General features: G+C 35.4%; 1 protein-coding gene across 1 annotated transcript in view; it reads left to right on the top strand.

The window, feature by feature from the left end:
* LOC306886505 (nesprin-3-like) overlaps nt 1-20,375 on the top strand; it is a 30,861-nt gene extending 10,486 nt beyond the window's left edge. The window contains exons 6-18 of the mRNA XM_079443657.1: nt 1,003-1,347; nt 2,429-2,565; nt 4,086-4,260; nt 6,073-6,255; nt 6,814-6,957; nt 7,286-7,420; nt 8,664-8,825; nt 9,435-9,607; nt 10,057-10,612; nt 11,235-11,393; nt 13,670-13,843; nt 14,274-14,315; nt 17,330-20,375. Coding sequence (XP_079299783.1) covers nt 1,003-1,347; nt 2,429-2,565; nt 4,086-4,260; nt 6,073-6,255; nt 6,814-6,957; nt 7,286-7,420; nt 8,664-8,825; nt 9,435-9,607; nt 10,057-10,612; nt 11,235-11,393; nt 13,670-13,843; nt 14,274-14,315; nt 17,330-17,521 — 2,577 coding nt within the window. The 3' untranslated portion in view covers nt 17,522-20,375. The remainder of the gene's footprint in view (nt 1-1,002; nt 1,348-2,428; nt 2,566-4,085; nt 4,261-6,072; nt 6,256-6,813; nt 6,958-7,285; nt 7,421-8,663; nt 8,826-9,434; nt 9,608-10,056; nt 10,613-11,234; nt 11,394-13,669; nt 13,844-14,273; nt 14,316-17,329) is intronic.
* The last annotated feature ends 7,059 nt before the right edge of the window (nt 20,376-27,434 follow it).

The following is a 27,434-nucleotide window of genomic DNA, read 5'->3' as shown; positions in this document are numbered from 1 at the left end:
AAAACATCTATGAGCTGTGCACATCCTTGGACTCATTCTTTGTTTCCATAGTAACATTAACATGCTAAAAAGACCTTGTTATTGACAGGAAGGTACTTCATTACATTAATTTCTCTATTCATCTATAATTCCATGTTAAAAAAGAAAAACATAAACTATAATAAATTTGTCAAGCTGTCTTCCCTCACTGCCTCTATCCTATTCCGTTTCTTTCTTTGCCACAGTCGTGTTTAACTTGCTCACTGGGGATTAGGGAATGATTTACTGTAAAGCTGCTTTAAAACAATATGTATTTTGAAAATTGCTGTATTAATAAACTTGACCTGACTTTCACTGTTGATGCTGCTGCCATTTTGCATATATTTTTATATGACAAAGATGTTAACAGGTCATGGTGTGGACTCACCATAACTAATGACAAGTAAAATGTGGAACCAAAACCAAATGATTTAAAAAATGATATGACCCTGTAATTAATTTTTATTATTATGGTTATTCATTATTTATAACAATTTATATAAACTTTTTAATATTAATTATTTAAATTGATCAGTATATTAGTATTATTATATACTATTATAATATTTTGAATTAGCTTTTATTTTTATAATTGTATTTTTAACTTAAGCTAAAGTTTAAGTAATTTTATGTGTAATATGTTCTATATATAATTAATAATTTATTTTTAGTTTTAGTAAGTTTAGTACTTCAGTTAGTTCAATTTCAGCTTTATTTCAACAATTTTTAATTGATTTAGTTTTAGCTTTAGTTAACAAATACAACACTGATTGTATATGAAGTTTTAGTAATCCGTGTGTATTCTATTTGCAGTAATTCTTAATTACTGGTCTGTGTACTGATACAGGCTGATGTCTTTGGCCATTGTGTCAAGTTCCATCTCTCTTGACATGTTTAGAAGGCCTTGTTGCAAATATATTAAAAAGAATCTGTGAAATGAATCATAAATAATTCATTATTTTCTACCCATCCAACTTCTATCAGGAACTGGACGCTAGTATAGCAAAAGAAGAGCTCACTCTCCAGCACATTGAAAACCTGTCTGAAGCTGTGAAGGCCAACACGTCTCCAGCAGGTGCAGAGAATATCACAAAAGAGATGGAGGAGTTGAGGCAGGCCTGGCAGAGGTTACGCCAAGCACTGCTGGAGAATCAGGAAGAGCTCCAGAGCTCACTGGACTCTGAGAGCGAGTATTCAAACCGTTGTGAGGAGCTGTGGACGGACCTGAAGCAGCTTCGAACCTTTGTACAGAACCTCAGCAGTGATCTGGAAAGCAGGGATGGAGAGAGGACTGAGGAAAACATGGTAGCTCAATGGAAGACACACACGGTTAGCACTCTGTTCGTCTCTCTCACCACTTCCAAATAGTCTTCTGATGACTTCTTGTAGGATACAGATGGAGACCCAGCATATTTTTGTGGCAGCACATGATACTTACAGTGATTTAGGGAATGCCTTAGGTAAATTCCTGTGTGGGGTGAGACAGTAATTTGATCCGTAGTAAAACTAATTTTACATGTTGTTTTTGAAAGAGTAGTAGTGTGGCATACCTCCAAATTCACTATGAAGTTTTGACACTTTGTATACTGTATTTTAGTGCAAATGACCAGAATCTTATTCCCTAACTGCAGTAGACATTGGTATAGGGCTTCATTATATGCTATCCACTTTTTCTATCTAAATTCGACTTAAACATTGAGATGCTTTAGTAGTGTCTGTGATTTAAACATCATTTGCAAAAATGGCGTCAAAGGTTGTATGTACAGTTAATCCTATATTATGGCATAATATAGGCCTATGTGGTAAAAATAGCATTTTAGGTCATTTTAGATATTGTTGACAATATTGCTGTTAAAATTACTACTTTAGTCTGTGCCAAAAGCCTAGTCGGCAAGTGTGCCGACATAACGCCATTGTGTTACAGGCGTCCCGAGTTCGAATCCAGGCTTGAGGACCTTTCCCGATCCCATCCCCTCTTCCACTTCGCTTCCTGTCTGCTCTCCACTGTCATATCATAATAAAGGCAAAACACCAAAAATAAATCTTAAAAAAAAAATATATATATATATATATATATATATATATATATATTAGTACGTTATGCATTTTATGTTTCTTTATTACACGAATCATTGAGTAAGAATTTTTTTTTTAAGCCATTTCAGAACACAAATATACACGTATGTGTGTGTGCACTTTATCTCAATCCATCAAAGTAACCAATTAGACAAAGTTTGCTGTAAGCAGTGGGGGAAAAGCAAGAAGGATGACAATCTTTTTTAGATCAATGAAAGCTGTCTGGACCACATGTGGAGAAATTCTGCATTTATGCCCTGCTTGAATGAGCTGCCTTCAAACACTGTATGTGTGTACTCGTTTCATTGATTAGTTCTCTACGTCCACATTTCAGAGAGTGCGCAACAAGCTCATTGCAGAGGAGCCCAGGGTGGAAGAGCTGAAATCCCGGTTGAAAGAGCTATTTCGATTCCCACAAGACTCCAAAAGCCTGTCTGATGAGATGCTAGCAGTGGTGAAAGAGTACCAGAGGTGAGCAGCAACCACACACGCAAAGAGCCTCAGGCAAAGGAGGAATGAGCCAAGGAGAAATACTTTGATGGATATTTTATTAATCATTAGCTATAGAGTCTGAGAATCTACGTCACGCCGCGTCGGATTCCGCCATGTTTTAGGTCACACTTAGGAGCGCACAGTGTAAACACACGCAAATCACCACAGAAAAAAGCTGACCGTTTACTATTAATATTTTTTGAAAACCATCTTACATACTCTTAGAATAAAACGGACTAATATGTAAATCTCTTTCAATAAAAAAATCGCTCTAATTGTCTGAGAGGTTGCAAATATTCATTATTAATTTTCCTTCACTACAGATATAGGCTAACTGCTAAAACACTTTGGTTAGAGTAGCAAAACCATGGCTATTTTTTTAAAGGGGAATACATGGCTAGATCTTAAACAGTGGATTGTTTAGCATTGGTATATATCACAATTGCCCAGTAAATCTGCTCCGGGTAAAGAATTAAGACATTATAACAGAACAAGCTGCTTTGAATCAAATAATGAACCAAGTTGAAGATTCCATACTATTAGAGATGCCGAACAATGATGCAAGCGATCAAATAAATGATTGAATGAAACCTAATCCTTACAAACAAGGGGCCGGGGATCAAAGAACTGCCACAGATCACATTTCCATATGATTTTCTTTTATTTGTAGTGTGAGGGCTTACAGTTTAATGCAAATCACTGTATATTAAATCTACAGAGATCAATTATCAAGCCATATCTTATTTGAGTTGTTACCGAGTTTAAGTTTAATCTGAGTTCCGTAGTGAATGTAGACATTTTATAGGCTATTATTTTATGTTGTATGTGATTCAACTTAAGATCGCATTGGAATGATTAACGCTTACTGTATCAACACAGCGTTAATCAAAATCAGAGGTATTTCATGCAGACACTGATAAGGGCTATGGCATCTGTTAATGTCTGCAGGAAATACCTCTGCTTTTTCAGCTTTCTAAGGCTGAAAAAAGCATGTTTTCACACCGGCCGTGTAAAGGGCTATGGCAAATGATGTAAAGTGAGCCTTAACCACTCCAACGTGATCTTAAGTAGAATAATAGAAACATTAAATAATATCAACGTCTATATCCACTATGTTATCCAGTCGCCACGGTAGCTCCCGTGACCTAAATTCCCAGAATGCATTACTGCTGTGACGACACATTACCAGACTCTATTGATAATGTCGTTGGTAAACATTCTGTCATGCAGACACAATGGGAGGATCGTCATGTAGGTTTCCGTCCTCATTGTGTTACTGTCAACGTGATGTTAGTCACACAAGTCTAGTCAGCCGTAAACGATGTGAATCCAGCCCTAAAAGAGTGCTAATGTAAGCACTTCAAACAATTAGTGCATTACACGCAGGGTTTACTGCATTTATTTTTTCAGTTGTTTGGTTGCAGCCATCTGTTGAAAGCTCTATAAGCTCACACTGTATAGGACTACTAAGTAGAGTTGTTTTGTGTTTTCTGTGGCAGTGTGAAAGGCAGATCTTTCAGGCTGTCCTCTGAGAGCGAGATGGCTCTCCGGCAGATACTGCAGGATCCTCTGTATGGCTTCAGCCAATGGAATCTGGTGGTTTCTCAGGTCCTGGAGGCCTCTGCCGAGGTGACAGATTTTTCCCAAATCGCTCTGCTCGTGCAGCATATAGAGGTAAATTATTCTACATTTTTCAAATAAATGCTAACCTTTTTAAGTCATCAAAGAATCCTGAAAAAAATGTGATAAGTTTTAATCAATGTTTAAGTTTTAAACATTGATAAGAATTTTTTCTTCAGCACCAAATCCGCATATTAGAAGGATCTTGTGACTCTGAAGACTGGAGTAATGGCTGCTAAAAATTCACCTGAGCCATCATAAGAATAAATTACATTTAAAAAAATATATTCCGATAGAAAACTTTCATTTAAAATTGTAATAATATTTTATAATATTGCTATTTTTACTGTATTTTTGATCAAATAAATGCAGCCTTGATGAGCGAGAGGCTTTTTTTCAAAAATGTTTAAAGACAAACTTTTGAACAGCAGTGTACGTCTAAAACAGGTTTTTAAAAGTAAACCGAAATAATCAATTTGTGATCAGACTTGTATGTGAATCAAATAATTCTGAGCGCACATTAACTAAAACAAATCTGCTAGTCTGACCCCCTCCAAAAATGTAAAACAAGTAATGAATTAATTAAAAATAAATAAACATTTAACAAATAATGTATTGTTTTTTTTATTTGCAATAATAGCTGGAAACTATATAGATATGTAACGTGATGGCTATAAATTCATAAACACACTTAATGAAAAATTATGGCTTACAGTGCAAAACAGTTTATAATTTATTTATAATTTTTAGCCCAGTCTAGATGGTACTTTCTGGGTGTCAAGTAGTTCTTGCAATTATACAAAAGCATTTATGTTAGCCAGCTAAATAACATTACTGTGTGATACTGTGGTTTGAATCCCTCATTTCGGGTTTTTGTTGAGCCCAGAACCCCTGATGCAGAGATTGGTCAGCCTTTTTTTCCACTCTGAATGTTCTGATGTTTTCCCGTTCAGTTTTTTTGGGACTGTTTACACCTGGTCACTTTATGCGTTTTGTCTGATCGGGTAGCTATCCGATCGTGAAAAGACCAGGTGTAAATGCCCTCCGAAAAACATTCGAGACGGATATAAATCCGATCGCTCAAACCACTTCAGGAGGTGGTCTGGGCCGCATTCCAGACAAAACTGGACGAATGTAAATGCATCTGGTTTTTGAAACCACATATGTAAATTTGACTCCTCCCTAAAATGTTAAAATAATAAACATGTGAGAGCATGTTATAGGCTAGATGACATTATAGTCACATATGACTGCGCTAATGCAACACGCATCGCCACGGATGTCTAGCTGAGCATCTCTTCAGCGAGCCGGAAAAAAAAAATATCTTCAGGAAGCCGACGTGCAAACTGCTGCGAATGAAACTGAAAGTAAACGCAGACGCTCAACACACAATCATCTTCATTAAAAGTAGTAAGACAAACATATATTTCCAGTGCTGATGCCGTGCGCTCTCCTATTGCAGTCTATGATCTTGAAATGAGTTGATTATTAATAAAATGCCGTGAACTCCATTAAATTTAAATATAGCGGAGTAATTGAAGATCGGATTTATATCGGTTTTACGACGACACATTTATGTGGCCAAGTGTAAATGGAAACGTTTAACAAATCAGATGGATATCTGATCAGCGAAAACGCATGAAATGGCCAGGTGTAAACAGGCACATTGACACCTGATTTACACTTTGTTTTGAGAAAATAAAGGTTATATATTGAGTTTATGCTACGATCTGTTGTAGATATGATCATATTTAAGCATTTGCTGTGATTTTTGCCTTAATCTTGGCACCTTAATTCAGTGTTAGTGCTTTGTTCTCTTTGAAGTTATTGAGTGTGCTCTTTCTTCTTTTGTTTTATTCTTTGTAGAAGTTACTTAAAAACAGCGTGCAGCTCCAGGAGCGCTTGAGTTTGCTCCAGGTGAAGAGTGATCTGCTCAGCTCAGTTTTTGGCCAAGAGAAAGCTGACGATCTGTTGGAAGAGCTCAGCAGGGATGTGAGGAAGAGAGAGTTACTCCACAGCAAGCTCCAACAGCGCAAGAACCGCCTGCAGGTACCCCACCAGCCACAGCTCAAAATTTTTATTTTTATTTACAGACTGTAAATAGCTGAGCTACATCAACTCTCTTTCCCTCCGCCATTAGCCAAAACACGCATAGTCTTGTATAACAAAAAATGTGGTCAAAGTTAATGCATATCATGTATGGATGAAAAGAAGCCCTGTTTATTCGCCTAAATGTATGCAGACAGATAAATAAATACTTTATTTTTCATTAAATGTAAATTATTAGTAGACCTACCTCATTCAGTATACATCACTTTGTCATAAATTTTTTATCACCCACTAATATTTTATTTTCTGATTATGATATAAATGTTTTCATATATTACCCTTATATATATTTTTATTTTATTATTGTATTTTATTTTTTATTTAATTTTCAGATTATCATGATATAAAAATATTCTTATATTGCCCACTGACGGATTTATTTTATTTTCAGATTATCATGATATAAATGTGTTCTTATATAGCTTATATCCCTGTCTTAAGCCTTATACATGCTGTCTCCACACCCCAAACCATGTGGTATCCTATGAATATCCTTAGGGTTTGATATCAAAGACGAAGGACTTTTCAGATGCCTATGACTCCATACACAAAAAACAAACCTCCATAAAGGAGCGGTTCATGATGACGGATGGACTTCAACCTGACATTCTTGCCAAGAAGACCCAGGCCGACCAACTCCGGGTGAGCAGCAGAGAAAACAGAAGCGTATTGCTGTTTCCGACTTCAAAAAAGTTTTGCTTTGCACACAGCTTTTTGAATTTCCTTTTAAACAGCTGTTTTGGTTTTAATCTCTGCATGTGGTATGCTGTAGACGTACAGTGACTTTTGATTAGATCGTCTTTCAGGCACACACTAAAAGAGTCCTGTGAATAATTTAAGGAGCTAGGAGTTATGTCACGCTGAGCTCAATGTGTTTGCGCTGATTGATCAGAGTGGCTTGTCCAGGTGGGAGCGGGAAAGACTCGCTAGTGGCAGACTGAATGTAAAATGAGTATGCATCTCTCTGCAGGTAATTAGAAAGGACTTGGAAGATTGTGAAGCCCAGATCATAGCTCTCGAGACACTGGTATCATCCAACCCTGCAAACAGGACAAAGTTTGAATGTCTGTATGCGGATTGGAAATTGCTTTATAAGGCGGTTCGGGTAAGATTTGCTCTGCTCAAGATACTTTGAATTTCCTATCTTTGGTAGTAAATTTAATTCAAGTTGTAGTTCTTCCAAAAATGAGAGAATTTGTAACCCTCATATTGTTCAAAAGTCTCTCTTGCTATCTAAGACTGCATATATTTGATCAAAAATACAATACAGTAACTACTATACTATACACACTATAAAACAGTGGTAGTGTAAGATATTGTTACAGTTTAAAATAACAGATTTCTGCTTTCTACTACTGTTCGAAAGTTTTTTTTATTTGATCAAAATTTTATATTTTTATTAAATATTATTACAATTTAAAATGAAAGTTTTCTAAAAAAAAAGTTGTAATTTTATTCCTGTGATGTTAAAACTGAATTTTCAGCATCATTATGCCAGTCTTCAGTGTCACATGATCCTTCAGAAATCATCCTAATACTGTATATGCTAATATGGTGTTCAAGAGACATTTCTTCTTATTATTATTGAAAACTGTTTTTACTGTTTGATATATTTGTGGAAACCATGATAAAAAAAATCCAGAATTCTTTGATGAATACAGTGTTCAAAAGAGCAGCATTTAATGGAAGTATAATTTTTTTTAAACTGATTTTGAATAATTCTAATAACGAATAATTCTGTGGGACAATCAAAGATTTGTGGAATTTCTAAAAGGGTGTCATGCTCATGCATTGCCCTTAAAAATATTGTTTGAACATGACTTATTACATGCCCAGGCATCCATGATACAAAACAAAATTTGTTTTAAAAAATTCTGAATGTTCCAATTCGGAGTTATGAATTTGAGAGCTGTTGCAGAGGGAAGTTTTTCTTTTTTTTTTTTGAAAGAACTATTCCTCCTATTCATAATATTTTTAACATTAATTGATAGAATTATGAAATTCTGAATAATGAGGGGAGGCTACATATCTTTTACTAGTCACTTCAAAATGCTCAACTTCACAAGTGATTCTGATTTAACCCTGAAGATCTGTGGAAACCGCTGTGATCACACCCCGGTTTCCACACCTCCTGCTGTGTGTTGATCATGATGATGATGAAGAAGATGACTATGAAGACCTTGATCAAACCTCCTTATTTCAGTTTTAATGCGCACTTGTGGCCTGAAGAGATTTTTTTTTTTCTGAAAATATACCAGAATTTATTGCATTAAAATCCTTCTTACGTCTGTTTTGGGTTCATAATGTATGTGTGTATTTATGTGTATATATGTTGTTGTTCATACCAGATAAAGGTGAATGAAAGTGAGGAGAACATTGCAGAACATGAGAGTTTCCATGACAATATTCTGAATATGGAGAAGTGGTTAATGATCATGAGACAGAAGCTAGAGTCGTTTCGTGGATCAGATGGGGAATGGAGCATCAATAACCGCCAGCATGAGGCTGAGGTACATCTATGAGCAATTTACTACAGTTAATGTTACTGTTAATTAAGAAAAGTACATGACATTAACAATACAGAGCTTCTGAAAGCTTTTTGCAATGTTTGAAGGATCACATTTTAATTTATTGTGATATTATTACTATTATGGTTTATAATATTTTTTATTTAATTTGAATAATATATTAATGTTGATTTTATTTGTTCAATAATCTGAATGGAGAAGCCAAACATTTTGTTAGGAACATGTTATTCCAAAACATCATTCAAACAATGTCCAAACTAAAGGCTTTAAAAACACTTGATAATAATAAAAAAAAAGTATGCTTTATATGATGTTTTTAGCATTGTGTGCAAGGGGAAAAGGCAGTGTTAAAAATTAATGTAAAGGTGTTTTTTTTAAATGTTTAAATGCCAGGCTGTTATTGAAAATAAGGACCTGTTCTTAGTTGAATTGCCTGGTTAAATAAAGGTTAAATTAAAATTTATGGTAGAGGAAGAGTTATCACTGTTATTTAAAACCTGGAAAAGAAATATCAGCCAATTAGAATTAGGTCTATTTTCGGTCTTGGAAATTAAGAAAATCTCAAAAGTAACCACTGTTGTTGTCCTCTAGAGGGCGCTAGGTGAATTTCCAGAGAAGGAGCTTCAGCTTCATCAGACGGAGGCTCAGGGTCAGACTGTGCTGGACAGAACCTCTGATGAAGGCAAAGTTCACATCCAGCAAGACCTTAAACGCCTCAGAGAGACCTGGATGTCCCTCCACACGCTTAGTCTCAATCTTTACAGGTAATGCTTGCAGTAATACTGGGTGTTGATGATATTAAATAGCGAGAAAATATGACTCAAGGAGCATAATTATGACATTTTGTCAGGCCTGATGAACAAACCTCATAGGAATTACAGAGGACATATTTCACATTCTTGTTTGTACTGCACCCAGTTCATCTGGTAATCTTGATTGTAATTATTGTTGATTGCTTTGTGACTCAGTGCTGTGTTTACATGATGTTTACTTGTCAAAAGTTGAAGAAAAAGATCCAGAATATAACATTTGCTCTTGAACAAAGTATTTTAAAGGTGATGTGTAATTTTTCTGTGTAAAATACTTCAAAATAGACAAATATTGGCTGATTAGTCACTGACCTGGCCAGTATATTTCACTTTAGCACTACTGAATATAAAATAAAAATGTACATTTTGACAACCTATTAATTACTTTCACCATAACTTAATAGGCTTCTAAATGAACATGCAGCCACAGGCGATCAAGATTCCCTATTACAGAGAACCGAGTTCTTGGACAGATGGGCTGAAGGGCATCACCAGGGAGCGGCTTCAAACTTTGAAGTGGGACTTGCCAAAGGAGATGAAGGAACGGACCAGCATCAGAGATCCTACCATGGATCAGAATCAACAGGCCAGCCAGAACTGGAGAGGAACATGGAAGCAAATCCAGATCGAATTCGAATTATGCTTCCTGAGGGAATCTCAAGACCAAGAGGTTCAGAAGTCTGGAGAAGAGAGTGGATTTACCAAGACCAGTCCATGGATGATGAGGTGGATGCAGTCATATCTGGAAGTGACCGTAAGGTGAACAGGAAGCAGACTGGGATGGACGAAGGTGACATGATCAGCAGTGGTGGTTGGACTGGGGAGTGGGTTGAACAACACAAAGCTGGTTCTGGGATTGAAGACCTGGATTTAAAAGGTAGATACAGCTTTTTAAGTGGGATTGACTCTGATGTACAGAAAAGGATGCGGCCGTCACAGATCCCCCCTGATGACATTCAGGTTAGGATGGTTAAAGTATGATTCTTGTTATTTGGACAGTGACAAGTAGGGCTGGGTATTATATCAAAATATGCATTTTTGCAGTGATTTTGCTTGCAAGATAACTAAATTGTATAGTAATTATTCCAGTGCTTTTACTTGATCCAGGTTTTGCCCATTAAGCTTTATAATATTTTGCGGTCTCTCCGTGTCTTTTGACTTACTGAGGTATAATAATGTCTCTGATTGAAACCTAAATAGCAAAATGACATAAATGATAAGAACTGTTAGAATTTTCACATTTTCAAGCTCTTTATAGGAATCACAGGAATAAATTGCATCAAAATAGAAAAAAAATATTTTAAGTTTTTCCAGTTAGCATAAGAAACTTGAAATGTCTTTGTTCTAAACTATATTTTTTGTTTAATTTACATCATTAAACATGTTGAGTCATACTCTTGAGTCTGGTGCAATTTCAGAGCAAATACATTAAAAGAGATGTGCAATATCATCAAAAGATTTGAAAAATATAGAGATAATTGTTTAGCTAGATTACCCAGCCCTAAAGCCACTATTATGCAAGCAGTACCTAGACTATACTCATAAACGGACAGAGGGATGTCTCTTTTCATTTCTGCTGCAGATGGGCTCTCATGGGCCCCAGCATCATGCTGATATGGAGGCTCAGAGGAGGGAGTTTGAAGCGTGGCTTCACAAGGAAAATGACAAACTCACAGGAATTCTGAACAACCAAAGATCCTTGAGCGCTAAAGAACTGAGGATAAGACAGAATACACTCAGGGTTGGTGGTGTTTGTTAATTTTTTTTTGCTTTCTTTTTATCTGTTTTTGATTAAAGTTTCATGCAGTGTCCAAAATATCAAAAAGTGTAAGAGAAAAAAACTATCTTTGATAGCTTTGATATCTTATTCAACAAAGCATAGTGTGATATTTTACTTTGGTCACACAGAACATGCTGGATCATTTTCAGAATGTGAAGCTACATGTCTGTGGGCAACTGATGTGTTGTGTAGTGTGCCGTGCATATGTTTACGTTTTAACCCAGGCTTGGAAAAATTCAGACTTCACAACTTCCTGAAAATTGTCATGTCTGATCTGTGTGTCACATTGACACTTTTTTTGTTCACAGCCGCAGCTTCACAGCTCTGATTTGGGAAAGCTCTTGAACAGCAGGTTATAGGTGGTCTTCCTGTTGAATATACCATTAAACTACTGCAGTCATTTGTATATTGTGCTCTGTGGGGAGAAAAAGCCACGTTGAGTTTGTCTTCAGTTATTTAAATCCCCCCTACAGCTGACAAAGTGCCCAGATGCTTCAAGACTAAAACCTGACGTTGTTCGCAGAAACTGCTTCCTTCTCCATTAATAACGGTTGCTAATTCAGACACAGTTTTATAGAACTTCTAATAGGAATGATTTAGAGATTTTCAGTATAATGTGCCCATGAAAAAATCTATTGGATATTATATCTAGGGATGCAACGACATCATTTTTTCAGAAACGATCCAATACCGAAAATTCTGAGTATCTGCCGATACCGATCCAATCCGATAAAGCAGTTTTTTTTTTTTTTTTAATCAATATGGATTTTCTATACTTCTCTGTGTTGACCTGATCATCACTATTTTTTGTGTTAAACACAATCTACTACATATAGATAACTTAATGTTAATGAAAAATAACAAATGAAAAAAAAAAAATAATCACAATCTATGACAAAAATACTATTATAAACTAGGTTAGTGGATAATTCAGCAGCAAAAGATGGGCTACTCTAGAAAAATCATGGGTGCACAATTTTATAAAATCTAGTGAAACTTTTTATTTACAAATAAAAGTGAATAAGTGTACGACTAAATCTGGTAAAATGTTACACATTGCTCTTTGTATTGTAAAATATATAAATATATACTATAAAATTAAAAGGCATTTCTTTTAAATGTGTAGCACTGTAATGAAGGCAGCAACATATGAGAGATAGGACGGAACAAGAAAGACCATTAACAATCTTTCATTGCGCAAAAGTATTATGATACGAAAGGCTCCAATACAGAGCGGCACAAAGCGCTTATGCGCATCCTGTTCAGAGTACAAAAGGAAGAGATATTGATGCGCAGTGTATTAAATCTATGCGTTAGTTTATCGAGCCTTTTCTTTTAACCGTTTTAAACCTCGGTTACTGTGTGCTCTTGAAGAGAGTTTGACTGTAGTAACCCGAACGTGACACGCAGTTTGATTGCTGAATGGAGGATGAAGACAGCCGCAGCGGAGAGAAGAGTTTACCTGAACTTGAATTTAACGACTTAAATATTCGTCTCTACCTAACATTAAACTATGGAACAGCTCCAGAACACATGAAATATAGTGCACGAAAACTTTATGGTGCTCAACAATAACACAGAATAGTATACGCACAATATCGGATTTGGATCGGTCTCGTCTGACCGATACTCGATCCGCAGAAAATGGTCGTATCGGAGCTGATACCAATCCTGAATATCGGATCGATGCATCCCTAATTATTTCTATGTGAGAACACTTTTTTTATCAGCCTTTTTTTTTTTTTTCCTTTTAAAGAAATTTAATTTCTCTGCAATGTCATTAAAAACTGATGAGTGTGAATCAGATTTGCTTATTGTCAACTGAAAAAAATGATATTATGAAGCAGCACAACTGTTTTCAACATTGATGACAAGAAATGTTTCTTGAGCACCAAATTAGAATATTACAATGATTTCTGAAGACTGGAGCAGTGGCTGCTGAAAATTCAGCTTTTCCATCAGAATAATAAATTACATTTCAAATAGAAATAGTTATTTTAAATAGTAATATTTACCATTTCAAAATTCTTCAGTATTTACTCTATTTTTGATTTACAAATCAAATTTCTAAGGTCAAATCAAATTTCTAAGGTCTGTAATGTGTTTTTTGTTTTGTTTTAGCAACAGGTAAATTTTGGATTCTAAATAACTGGATTATGATCCACATATCTTTTACTACTACACCCACACTAACCCCTCATAGTAATTGTTTTGATGTTTTTTTGTTTTTTTAATAGGGTTTACAAGCCAGTGTTGAACGGGGTCAGCGTCAGTTCCAGAAGTTGATGGTCGGTTGGCAGAGTATGTCAGCAGAGGAGGATGTGGAACTAGAAGAGCTGCGTTACCGCTGGATGTTATACAAGTCCAAACTTAAAGAGGCTGGTGACCTCAAAGGTCTGCTGAAAAACAAGGTAAAAAGAGGAAATCTGTAATCACTATTTTTATTTGATTTTAAAGCTTTATTTATTAATTCAAATAAAAAAAATATATATTATATTGTATTAGATTACGTATTTATAATAAAAAATTCAACTGTTATTAACTTTTTATTATTATTTTACAACTTACCTATTTTTCATTAAAACAAATTTTTACATTGCTTTTTTTTTTTTGCTTGTGCCATAAATATGTATTTTTAACCTGAAGTCAATTGTGACTCCCTTCTGTTTTGAAAAATGGTGAACAAAATGATTACATGATGAATACCAGGGAAGAGCCGTACATCATCTGCTACATGATTTCCAATGCAGATTTTGATGCAGTATCATGTGTCCACCAGAAGAGGGTAGCAGCTTGTAGCCAGATGTAACTAACTAAACCGAATGTTTCTGTTTGTTTCAGGGTGTCAGTGGACAAGGACAGGAGCATGTCCGATCTGGAAAGGTAGGTTTTATTCTTTGAAAGGAGGCCTTGATGCTGTGAGGGGGCTTGTGTTTAAAGCAGGTTTCAAAATCTCTCTGATCTGACAGTGGAGAATGTTTGACGCTTTTCAGGGCTAGAACAGAATTGAAAGCAGTGTTTATTTATTGACACACAACTGAGGCTAGTGGAGTTTGTTTCTGCGATGTTGCAGAGGCATGAGATTAATAAATGTAAAAGAAGGTGCTCATTTAGCAGTTCGAATCAACTGCACACTACTTTTTTCTTGTTAAATATTGTTTCACTCTGAAATACGTCACTTTACGGAAGCAAAAAGGTTTTTGAATGCTGTTTCATGTTGACTTGAGTTTGTAAGCACTCTCAAGTGAACTAATCCAGCCGAACGGTGTCTCAGTAGGAGGGCTTTGAAATAGAGGCTCATAAATAGCATTTTGAAAGCCTGAACCAATGCACTGTCTTAGCCCCCAAAAATCGAATGCTATTTTTTGGCTCCGTGGGCCGCTTAGAAACATCAAGACAGTTGCTCCACTGCGTCTCTCTGGGGAGCGCGTTAATCTTTTTCAGTAATTTCTCAATTTTCTCAGTGTTCACACCTTTTTTAACACCTCTCTTCTCACTCCTTCACTCTCTGGCCATCTGTTCATGAACGGTCACGTCTGCTTGAGAAGAGACGCAGGTGCCCTGCTGACATATAAAAGGCTTTGCCTGCGTTATTTACATAAGCAGATATTAGTTGATGGAGATAGAAATGTTGTTTTGTACATGCAGCATTACCATCCAATTATCAAGGCTATTCACAGACACTTTGGTTGAGCTAGTTCTGCAAAATCTGAGAACTAGTTTTTTGTTAAATTCTTGGGTGTTTGTGTGTGTGTATACTATATGCATGTCATTATTATTTAACTGGCTGTTCCAGAACATTTTATTGTTTTGGCTATATTTTGCCATTGCAAACATGTTTAAAAGTGCTCATTAGTGCACCATAAGTCGCATGAGTAAATGTTGCTCGTCTGAGCCACAGCGTCTGTCTCTGTCGTGGAAACCGTCATCTGCTGTCTTAGTGACCTGTCATTATCATGAAGTATAAATATATACACTCTGCAGACTCTTCGATTGTCTCCGTCACTGATCAAATACAGTCATCTAATTGTGAAGATGACACTTTAGTTGCCAGTGAGATAATCTTTTTGTAACTGATTACAGAGAATCTATAATTATTTGTTGTGATCAAGTAAATTGTCCTATTGTATGATTATCAAACCAGAACGATAGGATTGGATTATGTGTATCTGTAAGAACAGTCTATCATTCTGTACATTACACCAGGCCTGAGCACTGCTGTAATTACTTTTCAGTGTAATTATATTGTCCTGAATAGAGGCTAACAGAAGAAAAGTGTGGAAAGAGATTTCGGCTTTTCGTCCACCCACATTTCCTCCTCCTCACTTTTTCGTACTTCTGCACTCTCTTTCAAACACCAGAGAGAAAGAGTTCCCATGTTCCTCAGCTTTGCCACAGTTAAATAGAAAGGGTTGTATTAGGTTCAGATATCTCAGAGCGATGGCAGTTGTTGAGGAGCGGTGGGTGGACATTGACTCCCACAGTTCTACAGCAGCTTGAAAAACTTCCTTATTTTTTCAGGTATACATGTTTCTGTCTGAATTTGTTTTTCAGCATCCAGTGAGTCATGGAAAAATTACTCAATCATAGTGATGTTTTTTTATCAGACATATAATGCTAATGAATGAGAGATGGGTATTGAGTTTGTGCATCAAGTCACAAGTCAGGATCTATATTTTTATCAAAGAGTTTGTTCTCGTTGGCAATTTCAAGTTACGTTTATAACTCAGAGAAGCACCTTTACACTCAGAATTTGAGCTTATTATTTTTACACATTATTTTTGTTAGAAATCTAGTGAGTCACCTTGGCAACATACTTCAGAAATACCAAGACGGTTCACTCATATTACCATGAATTGGGATAAATGACACTGCCCAATATTATGAAATAAATCCCTCCTTCTAAATAAAAGTCACTGCGTTGGTTAGGCCAACCTGAAAATTGATTTGAAATATGTTATTTAAATGTAAGTTTGGCCAGCAGAGATATCCCTATTCAAGTAGATAGGAGTTGGTCTTGCATGCCCGCAATAGCTGCTTGGAGGCATTGCAAATGTCCAAGTGAACTGACTTTCCTTGAAGAAACTTTGACAGCACTAGGCATAAAGACTTTTTAAAATAACATTTCAAGAAGCCTTCTAGACACTCAAGGTTTTATCCAAGAAAAGAGAAAGTCGATTTTAGCGAGTTATTTTATTCATAACTGAAAAGCATCTGTCGAAAATTCTTTGATGTAATAAAAAAATGAACAGTTTCATCCAAAATTTGTTTTATGTATTTTTTGTGCTATTGAAGCAGGGATTCACTTTGAAACCCTTTGACATTTTTAAATATTTAAATATTCTTGAAGTTCCCCCTGATATATTAAGTTAATATTTCAATAACTTACCAACAAATTTGCATGTTCTCAGATGTCTGATAATGTTCACATGGCACTCAATTAAATGTTTATATATATATATATATATATATATATATATATATATATATATATATAATGCTAGAGCTTATAGCTCATGAAAGTCAAAAATCAGTATCTCAAAATATTAGAATATTTACATTTGAGTTTCAATTAATGACCATCCATACAGTATAAATTCTGGGTATCACTTGTTCTTTGAAACCACAATAATGGGGAAGACTGCTGACTTGGCAATGATCCAGAAGACGAACATTGCATTTCAGTTGGATTTAGTGATTTGCTGCAGCAGAGTTGAGCAGTGACTGCAGTGATTTAAACAGTTGGACACTTGTTGTTGAGTAGAAACACCTACAGTGTTAGTGTGCAAGAGCACAGCTATTTGGTGACCTCCAGAGTGAATGCTCCTGTAGAAACTTGAGGTTTTGTAATAGAGCCATTCAATATGTGACAGCATCTGTGGTTGTGTGTTTTGCAGGCGAGCAGTGGTCTCAGCTTCCTGTACCGTGTATGTCGCGTGGCTCTTCCTCTCCAGCTCCTGTTGTTGGCACTGCTGCTGCTGGCCTTCCTGCTGCCCATGATGGACGAGGGCACCAGCTGTTCACTGTCCAACAACTTTGCTCGCTCCTTAAACATCATGCTACGCTACAACGGACCTCCGCCCACTTAAGCGTCGACAGTCAAAAGCAGCTTTAAAAAAAAAAAATATGGCAATCTGCGCTTGCGTTTATATAACAAATACTTATATTTTTTATCATTGTTCTGTGAATGTTTTAAGTCGTTATATTCTAGGTTCTCAGCTGGTCTCGCTCCACCGTACACCCACCGGTGGACCCAGCAGATCAGAAAGCTCTGTTTGTGTGAGTGTGTGTGAGAGAGTGAAAGTGTGAGTGGGTGGATGGCATAGATGCTCACAACCTGCTCGACATGATTCAAGCTGTTCATTTCTCTACAGGTGTTTGGAGAAACCAATGCAGCTTTTACAAAGAGCAAAACTCCCTTAAAAACATCTACTCAGGATCCATCGCAAATCCCTCATGTTTTTATGTTCTTTCTGTTTGTAGCTAGTTACTAAATGCTTAAACGGATAATTCACCCCAAAAAATTTTCATCATTTACTCCCCCCTCATGTTTTTCCAAACATGTTTGTTTCACTTTCTTATGTGTAACAAAAAAAATTTGTCTACACAATGAAAGTCGGTCAAGTGTTGTTTTGAACCCCACTGGCAATCATTGAATGAATAAAAACAATTAAAATAAAGACATGGGGGATGACAGAATTAATTTTTGGGTGAGCTATTCATATAAATAATTTTAATACTGAGTTATGTCTTCTATTTAAACAGAATTGTGCATGTTTTTATTTATACCACTTGTTTAAAATCTTTTGTTTGCTGTTTTAACTCAGGCCACTCGAAAACTAAACTGTGCTTGATAATAGGATATAACTTATCACTGTGTTGCGGGTATTGATTCTGATGTCATAGATAAGACTGTCATCTAAAACTAAGCTCAGTTTGAAATGTTCTTGATATTTTGGTGAATTTTAGAAGAGGAAATTGTCCAAATCAACAGACATTCCTGTATCACTCCATAGCAAAGGTGCTATGCACATGCGTTTATAGAATAGACTTATTTTCTTTCAACGGTTTTTTGAAGTCGTGATTGCAGAATCACATTTTTGAGCTTTAAGACTGAGTTTTGGCATTGGTTTGCCTCTGATTGTTGTTATAGGTTATTGTAAGTGTGTTTTGCAGGCATAGATGGAGTAACAAATAGCCTTGTTTGGGGAGAATGTCCTTTTTTAAACAGAATGTTGGAACTCTGTGACCTTCTTAGTCTGTTTTTCTTTTCTTTCCTTTTTTTGCAAGCAGTGTGTCAGCTGGGATTTCTAAGGGCCCAAAACCATTAGAGGTTGAGTTCAGTTATTCTTTCAGGACTGCTTCTTTAAGGTCATGGTTTGATGAAAGGAATGCCTTGATTATTTATTGTCCAGAACAAAGATTCTCTGACAAACCCTCTGTCTTTCAGAGCTGGCAAAAGTCAAAATCCTCTTTAAAAAGCATCCTGGAGCTTTGTTTGCAGTGTTAGACATGTTATTTAGAGGCTAACTGCATGGCTTTACAGCTTTGAGTAGTATTACACATACGCACACCGCACTGAGCTGCTTTTATCCTGTAGCAAAATAGCCTTTTATAATCATATTCAGACATATCTCTCCTTCTACATATCTCTCCTATGTTAAAACTGTAATTTCCATTAATATGTGATGGCACTATCTAATGTTAAATGCATTAATAATAGTGCATGGTCAGAAGGAGACTTGACGGAAAATATGCTGCATTTTCTAAAAGAAACTGTAATGTTGAAGCTCGGTATATCAGTTTATTGCACTGCTTTCTTGTTCGTATTTAAAGAAATAGTCACCCAAAAATGAAAACTTGCCTTAATGTACTCTTCCTCAGACCTTACAAGATGTAGATGAGTTTGTTTCTTCATCTGAACAGATTTTGAGAAATTTAGCATTGCATCACTTGCTCACCAGTGGATCCTTTGCACTGAATGGGTGCCGTCAGAATGAGAGTTCAAACAGCTGAAAACATCACAATAATCCACAAGTAATAAATATGACTCCAGTCCATCATTTGATGTCTTGTGGATCAAAAAATAAGGATCAATAAAAGACACTGTGAGTGGACACCAGGATTTACTATTATTATGGATTATGGATTGGTATTTTATCCAGAAGTGATGATTTAAAGTTAAAACGGCTTAATAATGGATTTGTTTCTTACAAACACAACTTTTCACTTTACAAGACATTAACTGATGGACTCGATTACTTGTGGATTGTGATGTTTTTATCAGCTGTTTAGACTCTCATTCTGACGGCACCCATTCACTGCAAAGGATCTATTAGTGAGCAAGTGAGGTAATGCTAAATTTCTCCAAATTGGTTTTGATGAAGAAACAAACTCGTCTACATCTTTGGATGACCTTAAGGACATTTTCAGTTAATTAGTTTTTTTTTTTTAGGTGAACCATTCCTTTAATCTCTATTTATGTCAATGCAAACCCTTTAATGATCTATACTTGTTTCATCAGTAAAACTATGTTCCATTAGGCTGCAAATACTAGACTGTACAAAATTCTGTTAAACGGTTCAGCTGTGTTACAAGTATAATCACTGTATAATGTATGCTAATATAGCTAGTTTACAGCACTGTGTGCATGGGAGAGTTTTCTCATTGGAGATATTTCATATGGGAAGAAAGCACTGAAAATTATTTTCAAAGACAGCTACCAAAATCAAATGAAAGCATGTAGAAATTATAGCGACATGCATGAAGGCTTGTAAGACAATGTATTAACAAAAAAGGTTAAACATTTATTTTATTACCATATTTTGGATGAAACTCTTATGATGTATGTTTAAACTGATTAATATATATACACGGTATGAAGCATATAACCAGTATTTTTGTATTTTACTCAAGGCAATAAACATGCAGTGCATTTTCAGTACTGTTTGTGTTTCTTTTGTTGCTATGGACTTGAGATTGAATAGATAAATGTGTGACTCAATATCAAGATTCCCATTCTGAAAGCCAGTGATCCTCTTTTAGCAGGAAATGTATCTGTTAATCTGCATTCAGCATTAAACCAAAGCTGAACTGGTCTGACAAGATGTGCAATGATAATGTAACATAAAACCAGAGTGCAGGTGAGAATAAACATCATGCAATAGAGCACAGCTAGGTCTTCTATATCCATAGGGGCCATGTAAGGTCATTGAGGTTACTTGATGAATTATTTAATTTGCTTCGGATAGTTGAAAAGGAGGAAGGTTTTACATTTCATCAATTTACATTTTAGGACCAGAGTAGCTATGGTTAAGTAAATAAGCGTTTGGGTGTTGATTTGCATAGATTTGTCATTTCTTGGTTGCTGTAGCAACAATGCGTGTGGTACTCTGTCACTTCCGATTCATTTTTCATTTCATTTAGGTCACCAGATAAAGGGAACCTAGATGTACTTGAAGAATCCTGCACAGCACTGTAAGAACAGCTATTTGAGTCACTATCAGACTGCAAAGATATGTTTTGGTTAAACGTCGGTGAGTGCGTTTATTGACATTGACACTGTTTATTGACACTGTGTAGTCAGGTGGTTGTTTGTCTTCGAGGTGTGCATGTGAACTCTTGCCTAGTTGGCATAAAGATATGATAATATATGACTTTGATGGTAAAGCCCACTCGCTGGGAGCACACTTGCATGGCCTAATTTATTCAAATGCGAGTGGGAAAGAGTTGGATCGGTCCTATATGCTCACCCACATGCGCAGCAGCAGATTTCACACTGTCGTTTCTTTCCTGCTCAGCAATGGGCAGATATTTCTCTGATCTGGAAATGCTGCGTGTCATTTCAATGCCATCCAAATCATGTTTCTTTGCTGAAATATGGATCCAGATGGAGGCATGATGTACATTAGCCATTCAGGTGAAAGTAAAGGGCTTTGAATAATACAGTGATCATTTACCCAGATTCATTTCATAATTTCACACACTGACACATTAACCAAAAACCAATAAAAAAGTACCCTTTATTTGTAAAACAAGAGGTGACTTTGGAGGTATGAAGCCATTTAAAGTAATGGCTTTACATCAGTGTCATTATTAACTAAAACCAGTTTTATTGTAGTATAATCAAAATACTATTAAGAGTTTTTAAAAAATATATATTTTGAATGAGTTTTTTTTTTTATATATATATTGTTTTTCATTTCAGTTGTGAAGTTTTAGAAATGTAATGTACTGAATTAAAAACTGTTTTTAGTTTTAGTTCTAGTAAACCATAATAAATTATTATTTAAAAATGAATTAATAAAAAATGTTCAATTAACTAGTTTTTAATTTAAATAAAATATGAATAGATGAAGTTTTACAATTTAAATAAGTTCTAAAATTACTAACTAAAATAAAATGACCTGAAAGCTATATAGAAATATTTAAAAATGACAAAAACAATAAAAATATATATTAATATTATATTTTTTTATATATTATAAAAAAATAAATAATTGAAAACTGAAAAATAAAATGAACTGAAGCAAAATATTAATGAATACAACCCTAATTCCAGCAATGTTGGGACATTTTTTTTTTTATTTTTTTTTATAAATGAAAACTAAAAGAATTTCAAATCACATGAGACGATATTTTATTCACAATAGAACATAGATAACATAATGAATGTTTAAACAGATAAATTTTACACTTTTATCCACTAAATGAGCTCATTTCAAATTTGATGCCTTTAAAGGCGTCTTTATAACTTTAACTTTAAAGTTTACTCTTCTCTTTTCCCAGTTTATTATAAATTATTTTATTTAAAGTAATTCAAGATATGTCATAATATGGTGAGTATGTTTGTGAATATTAATAATAAAAAAGGAAAAATGAAATAAAAGGAATCCATGTGTCATACAGCGCTATTGTGGCCGCGTTGTCACATGACAAGCATAATGCGTCTCCATGGAAATAAACTCACGTGGGAAAGGGTTAATAATGTCAATGACAGAATCATACTGATGAGTGATGCAGTGTCGTCTGAGGGCCCGAAGACCAAGGGCATCCAACAAAGGTCTTCAGCCTTGTCCCTTACACCCAGTAATTTCTCCAGTTTCTCTGAATCTTTTGATGATGTTATACACTGTAGATGATGAGATTTGCAAAGCCTTTGCAATTTGACGTCGAGGAACGTTGTTGTTAAAGTATTCCACAATCTTTTACACACTCTTTCAGATTGAAGAGCCTCTGCCCATTTTTACTTCTGAGAGACTCTGCCTCTCTAAGACATCCCTTTTCTAATCGTGTTACAGACCTGATGTCAATTAACTTAATTAGTTGCTAGATGTTCTCCCAGCTGAATCTTTTAAAAATTTCTTGCTTCTTCCGCTCTTTGACCCCGTGCCAACTTTTCTGAGACCTGCAGCAGGCATCAAATTTGAAATGAGCTCATTTAGTGGATAAAAGTGTCAAATTTCTCTGTTTAAACATTTATGTTCTCTATGTTCTACTGTGAATAAAATATTGGCTCATGTGATTTGAAAGTCTTTTAGTTTTCATTTTATTCAAATTTTAAAAAACGTCCCAACATTTCCGGAATTCGGGTTATACTATGATGAGTATATAACTAATACAAAAATAACTCTGCTTTACACAAATAACACTGACCCACCAATGAGTTATAACTTTGTTCAGTCTGTTTTAATCTGTAATTCTTACTCTGGACCCACACATATTGACCATGTTCATTGAATAAAGAAAGATGAACCGCATTAACCTTGTGTGATGTAAACGGAAATCCACACTTTATGGTAATAGAATTATCTTGGCAGAAGACATTTCTGAGATGAAGCTGCAGTCACACTAGTCGGATGTGCTCTAGCATGTGGCATAATCACATTTAGCCACTTAACTTTTGACTTGAGTACAAGTTACACATTTGTTGGCTTAAGTAGGATATGAAAAACACACCAAGAGCTCCTGGTCACATGGTAAACTGCTGTTGTTAATGTGCCGGACATGACTCACATTGCTAAAGACTGCAGTTTTCTTGTTGGTTTAATAATGTGCTAAAGTCGGGACAATTTTTAACCTTGTGTGACATATTAAGGAAAGTTCGTAACTATAACAGTCAAGAAGCTATATCACTTAAGCAAACTGGATGACTTTTTGTAGCCCTGTCATTGTTAATTAATCAGCAAGCTTAACAAATGGCTTAATGTCACTGTGCACCTGGTCTGTTAAAACTGCAGCTGAAGAAATCGATTTTATTACACTAGCTGGCCAGAAGCACTGCAGTAAATATTTAATTTTGTGGCATGTTGCCATGGCAGCCAAGGTTCCCATGTCAGAGGTGCTTTCCACTGGGAAAGTCTTGTAAATGCAAATTGACAGCTCTTAAAAAAAAAAAAAAGCTTCATTTGAAGATTTGCCAGTTTAAATATCTGTCTGTCTATCTATCTAGTTTGGTGTCTGTACCATTTTTGAATGTTTTTGAAAGGCTTGCATGTATTTGATCAAAAATACAGTAAAAACATTAACATTATGAAGTATTATTACAATTTTTTTATATATTTTAAAAAGAAATTAATTCCTGTGATGCAAAGCTGAATTTTCAGCAGCTATTACTCCAGTCTTCAGTGTCACATTATCCTTCAGAAATCATTCTAATATGCTGATTTTATGCTCAAGAAACATTTCTTATTATTATCAGTGTTACAAACAGATGTGCTGGTTAATACTTTTGTAAAACATTTTTCAGGATTCTTTGATAAAGTTAAAAAGAAATAGAAATCTTTTGTCACTTTCTGATATATTTTATGCATTTTTGCTGAATAAAAGTAACATTATAAAAAAAATCTAACCAAAATTGTATAATATATTTATTATCAAATATTTTAAAGAATATTTAAATATTATACATGCTAACATAAGACTTGTTAATATTATGTACATGTATGTTTCAGCTCCTGTTAAGACATTTAAAGCCAGTAAACATGGTATCTTCGCATTATATGCAGCAGGATTTCAGAAAAAGTGTAACTGTCTACAAAGTATTGTTTACACAGAGCAACCACCACCTAAAAGAATTACACCTGTAGTACATTAGAAGATCATCCACCCAGAACAGTAATCAAAACAATAAATTGGTGCCATAAACAAACACAAATGGTTTACTACACATATTTTTGAGATGAAGATTTGATATAAGAAATGTAATAAAAATATAACCTTAATGTATCTGTTTTTAAACTCTCCAGAATGCCTTCCAGTGTAAGTGCTTTACTTTGCATGATTTTTATTGGTGTCTACAAAATGAGAGACAAATCTAAATGATTTTCTGTTATTACTTTTAGGTTCATATCTACTAGCACCTATAGTCATGATATAAAATACCAGTTTTGTATGTTATTTTAGCAGTTGCAAAATTGATGTTCGCTATAGTAGTTAGATATGCATAAGTTTGCATTATTTAGACATTATTTACCAAGGGAAGAGCATGTGATGACATCTATCATAAGCTGTTTATTGCAGCTACTGTAGTTGAATATGCCAGCAATTATGTCACGAGAATCTGCGTTCTTCAGAGCAGCACAGGCTGGGTTCATCTGTGGTGAATGCAAATGGCTTGGCTGACTGACCTGAATTTAGAATGACCCTTTTTATTTAATGCCTACTTATCCCAGAGCTTAATGACGCCTTTGTAGTGGTCAGTGTTGTAGTGGTCAGCCATTAAGGTAAGGTTGAAGGTTGTGCCCTTTTATGGTGAACCACAAAACCTGGTTAAATGTTCCTACTGACCTTCAGCTTGGGATCAAACGCAAGAGAAGGTGATGAGATATCACCACATCATCTGCACAAAGATCAAACATCAAGAATGTTACGATGAATGGATCAAGTATTGTGTTTCATTAGTCTTCATATGCCCACTGCTCTTCAACTGTGACATCACTGTAGCCTCCTCCTCCGTGTTTCTCAGAGGACAGATGGTCGGCACCAGTGTGCTGGCAGCATTAGCAGGGCACTTGTTCTGTAAAGCAGAAAAAATAAATCCAGTCAGTGCTACTGCAGCAACTAGTGGCATCACATCAGAGCCTCGGGTCAATGCACAAGATACACAAAACAGCTGTGGCCCACATCAAAATAAGGTGAGTGTCAAGTCTACAGGCAGAATTTCTGCTAAATTAAATATAGATTCAGTTGGTGTCAATATTAATCAAAATCCAAAGCTCACTTACTCCTTGAGGTTTATAATGATTGTTTCCAATAATTATCAATAATTCAAATTCTTGCAGTACTGACTGTGGAAATCCAAAAGCTGAAATAATACACTCTCATGGCAATTCATTCCTATTTTATGTTTTGGAGAATTGGTGGCTGATTTACATGATGCCATTTGCATATTTACGTACCATTTTGCATACACCATACTGACGGCTAGCCTAGGGGTGGACTTTTCTCTTTAGTTTTTGTCAGTTATAATCATCAAAATTAAAGGAAATAAACATTTGAAATATATCAGTCTGTGTGTAATGAATGAATCTAATATACAAGTTTCACTTTTTGAATGGTATTACTGAAATCAACTTTTTCATGATATTCTAATTTTATGACCAGCACCTGTATATCACACAATTCTGACTTTTTAACTCGCAACAGAAAATTTATATCATGCAGTTCTGAAAAAAATGTCAGAACTTTTTTCAGTTTATACTTTATTACTTGCAATTGTAATAACTTAACAAAGTCAAGTTTGCGTAGAGTTTATTGCGGTCACGTATACTTACTTTACATAAATACACCAGTGAAATAAATCTATATTTAAAAAAATCCACCCACAGTGTTATTGTAATTCAAAGTATTGTTTTATCAACTTGTTGGTTTTATGACCTGATAAGCATCATAAGTAAGTTCCAGTGGTGCATTAAAGTTGATGCTTCTCTTCAGGTCATAGCCCCTATTTCAATATCTCATGGTTTTCCGTTAGATTGACTGTCTGCCACAACAGCATACCTACCATGAAGCCCTCAGGCTGCTGTAAGTGAACCTGAGTCTCAACGTGGCTTGTGGTGAATAGCAAAGCATTCTTGTGTGATTATTACAGTGTAGTAGTATTATCAGATAAGGAAATGTATTTGAAACACAAACAAGTGATATTATCCCAAGGTCCTAAAGGAATTCAAACAATATTATTTGCTAATTCAATATAATATGCTTCATTGCATGTCTTTCAAAACTGCTACTATTCGACTACAGACATGCATTGTAGGCAAATCGATGTAAATAGCTCAAACAGATCAGTAATTTCCAAAAAGCATGGACAGTCTCAGATAGTGTTGTACAGTCTAACAAATGCCCATTATTGAGCATTGCATTATAAGTGTAGAACGCTAAGGACAAAGATCTATGGATGAAATATTTTGTTCCAGCTTCTGTTTGTGGGTGGTTTTTACTTCTCATCTTCTTCACGGTTACACAACAGCCGCCTCTGCCTGGAACAGAAGGTGGGTGAATGCTGCTGCCCATCAAGCTTTATGAATATTCTGCATAACTGACCCTCACAGACATGTCTCATCATAATCACTGCAATGCAAAAACAACAGCACTGTTGCACCTCTTATTCTCTGTCTCTCTCATGCACATGGTTGTTAGCAGCACTCCATTGCTCCTCAGGAAATCCCTGTTAATATACTACAATGGCTTGCTTTGGGACCAAATATCAGGATGTAGTAGTCAACTGACTGTACACCTTATTACTACAATACATTTTCTAAAGGAAGCCATCAGGTGCTCTCTTAGGTAAACACTACAATATTACCTATGATCTCTTATGCAGACAAAAGCACACGAAGAAATGGAGCATAGCGATAGTTCTGGCAGGCCATGTTAGTCAAGCTCGCATCAGCTGACACATGCTATAGGCTGCTTGGATGGGCAGGGAGTGTTTGCATAGAACAGTGCCATTCCCCCAACCTAAAATGTATGCTAATCGTAAGTTATATTGACGATAGTGGT

Source organism: Barbus barbus (assembly GCF_936440315.1).
Source record: "Barbus barbus genome assembly, chromosome: 20".
In the NCBI taxonomy this organism is placed as follows: domain Eukaryota; kingdom Metazoa; phylum Chordata; class Actinopteri; order Cypriniformes; family Cyprinidae; genus Barbus; species Barbus barbus.
Note: the sequence above shows the minus strand (reverse complement) of the source record. Positions and strands in the feature narration are given on the sequence as shown.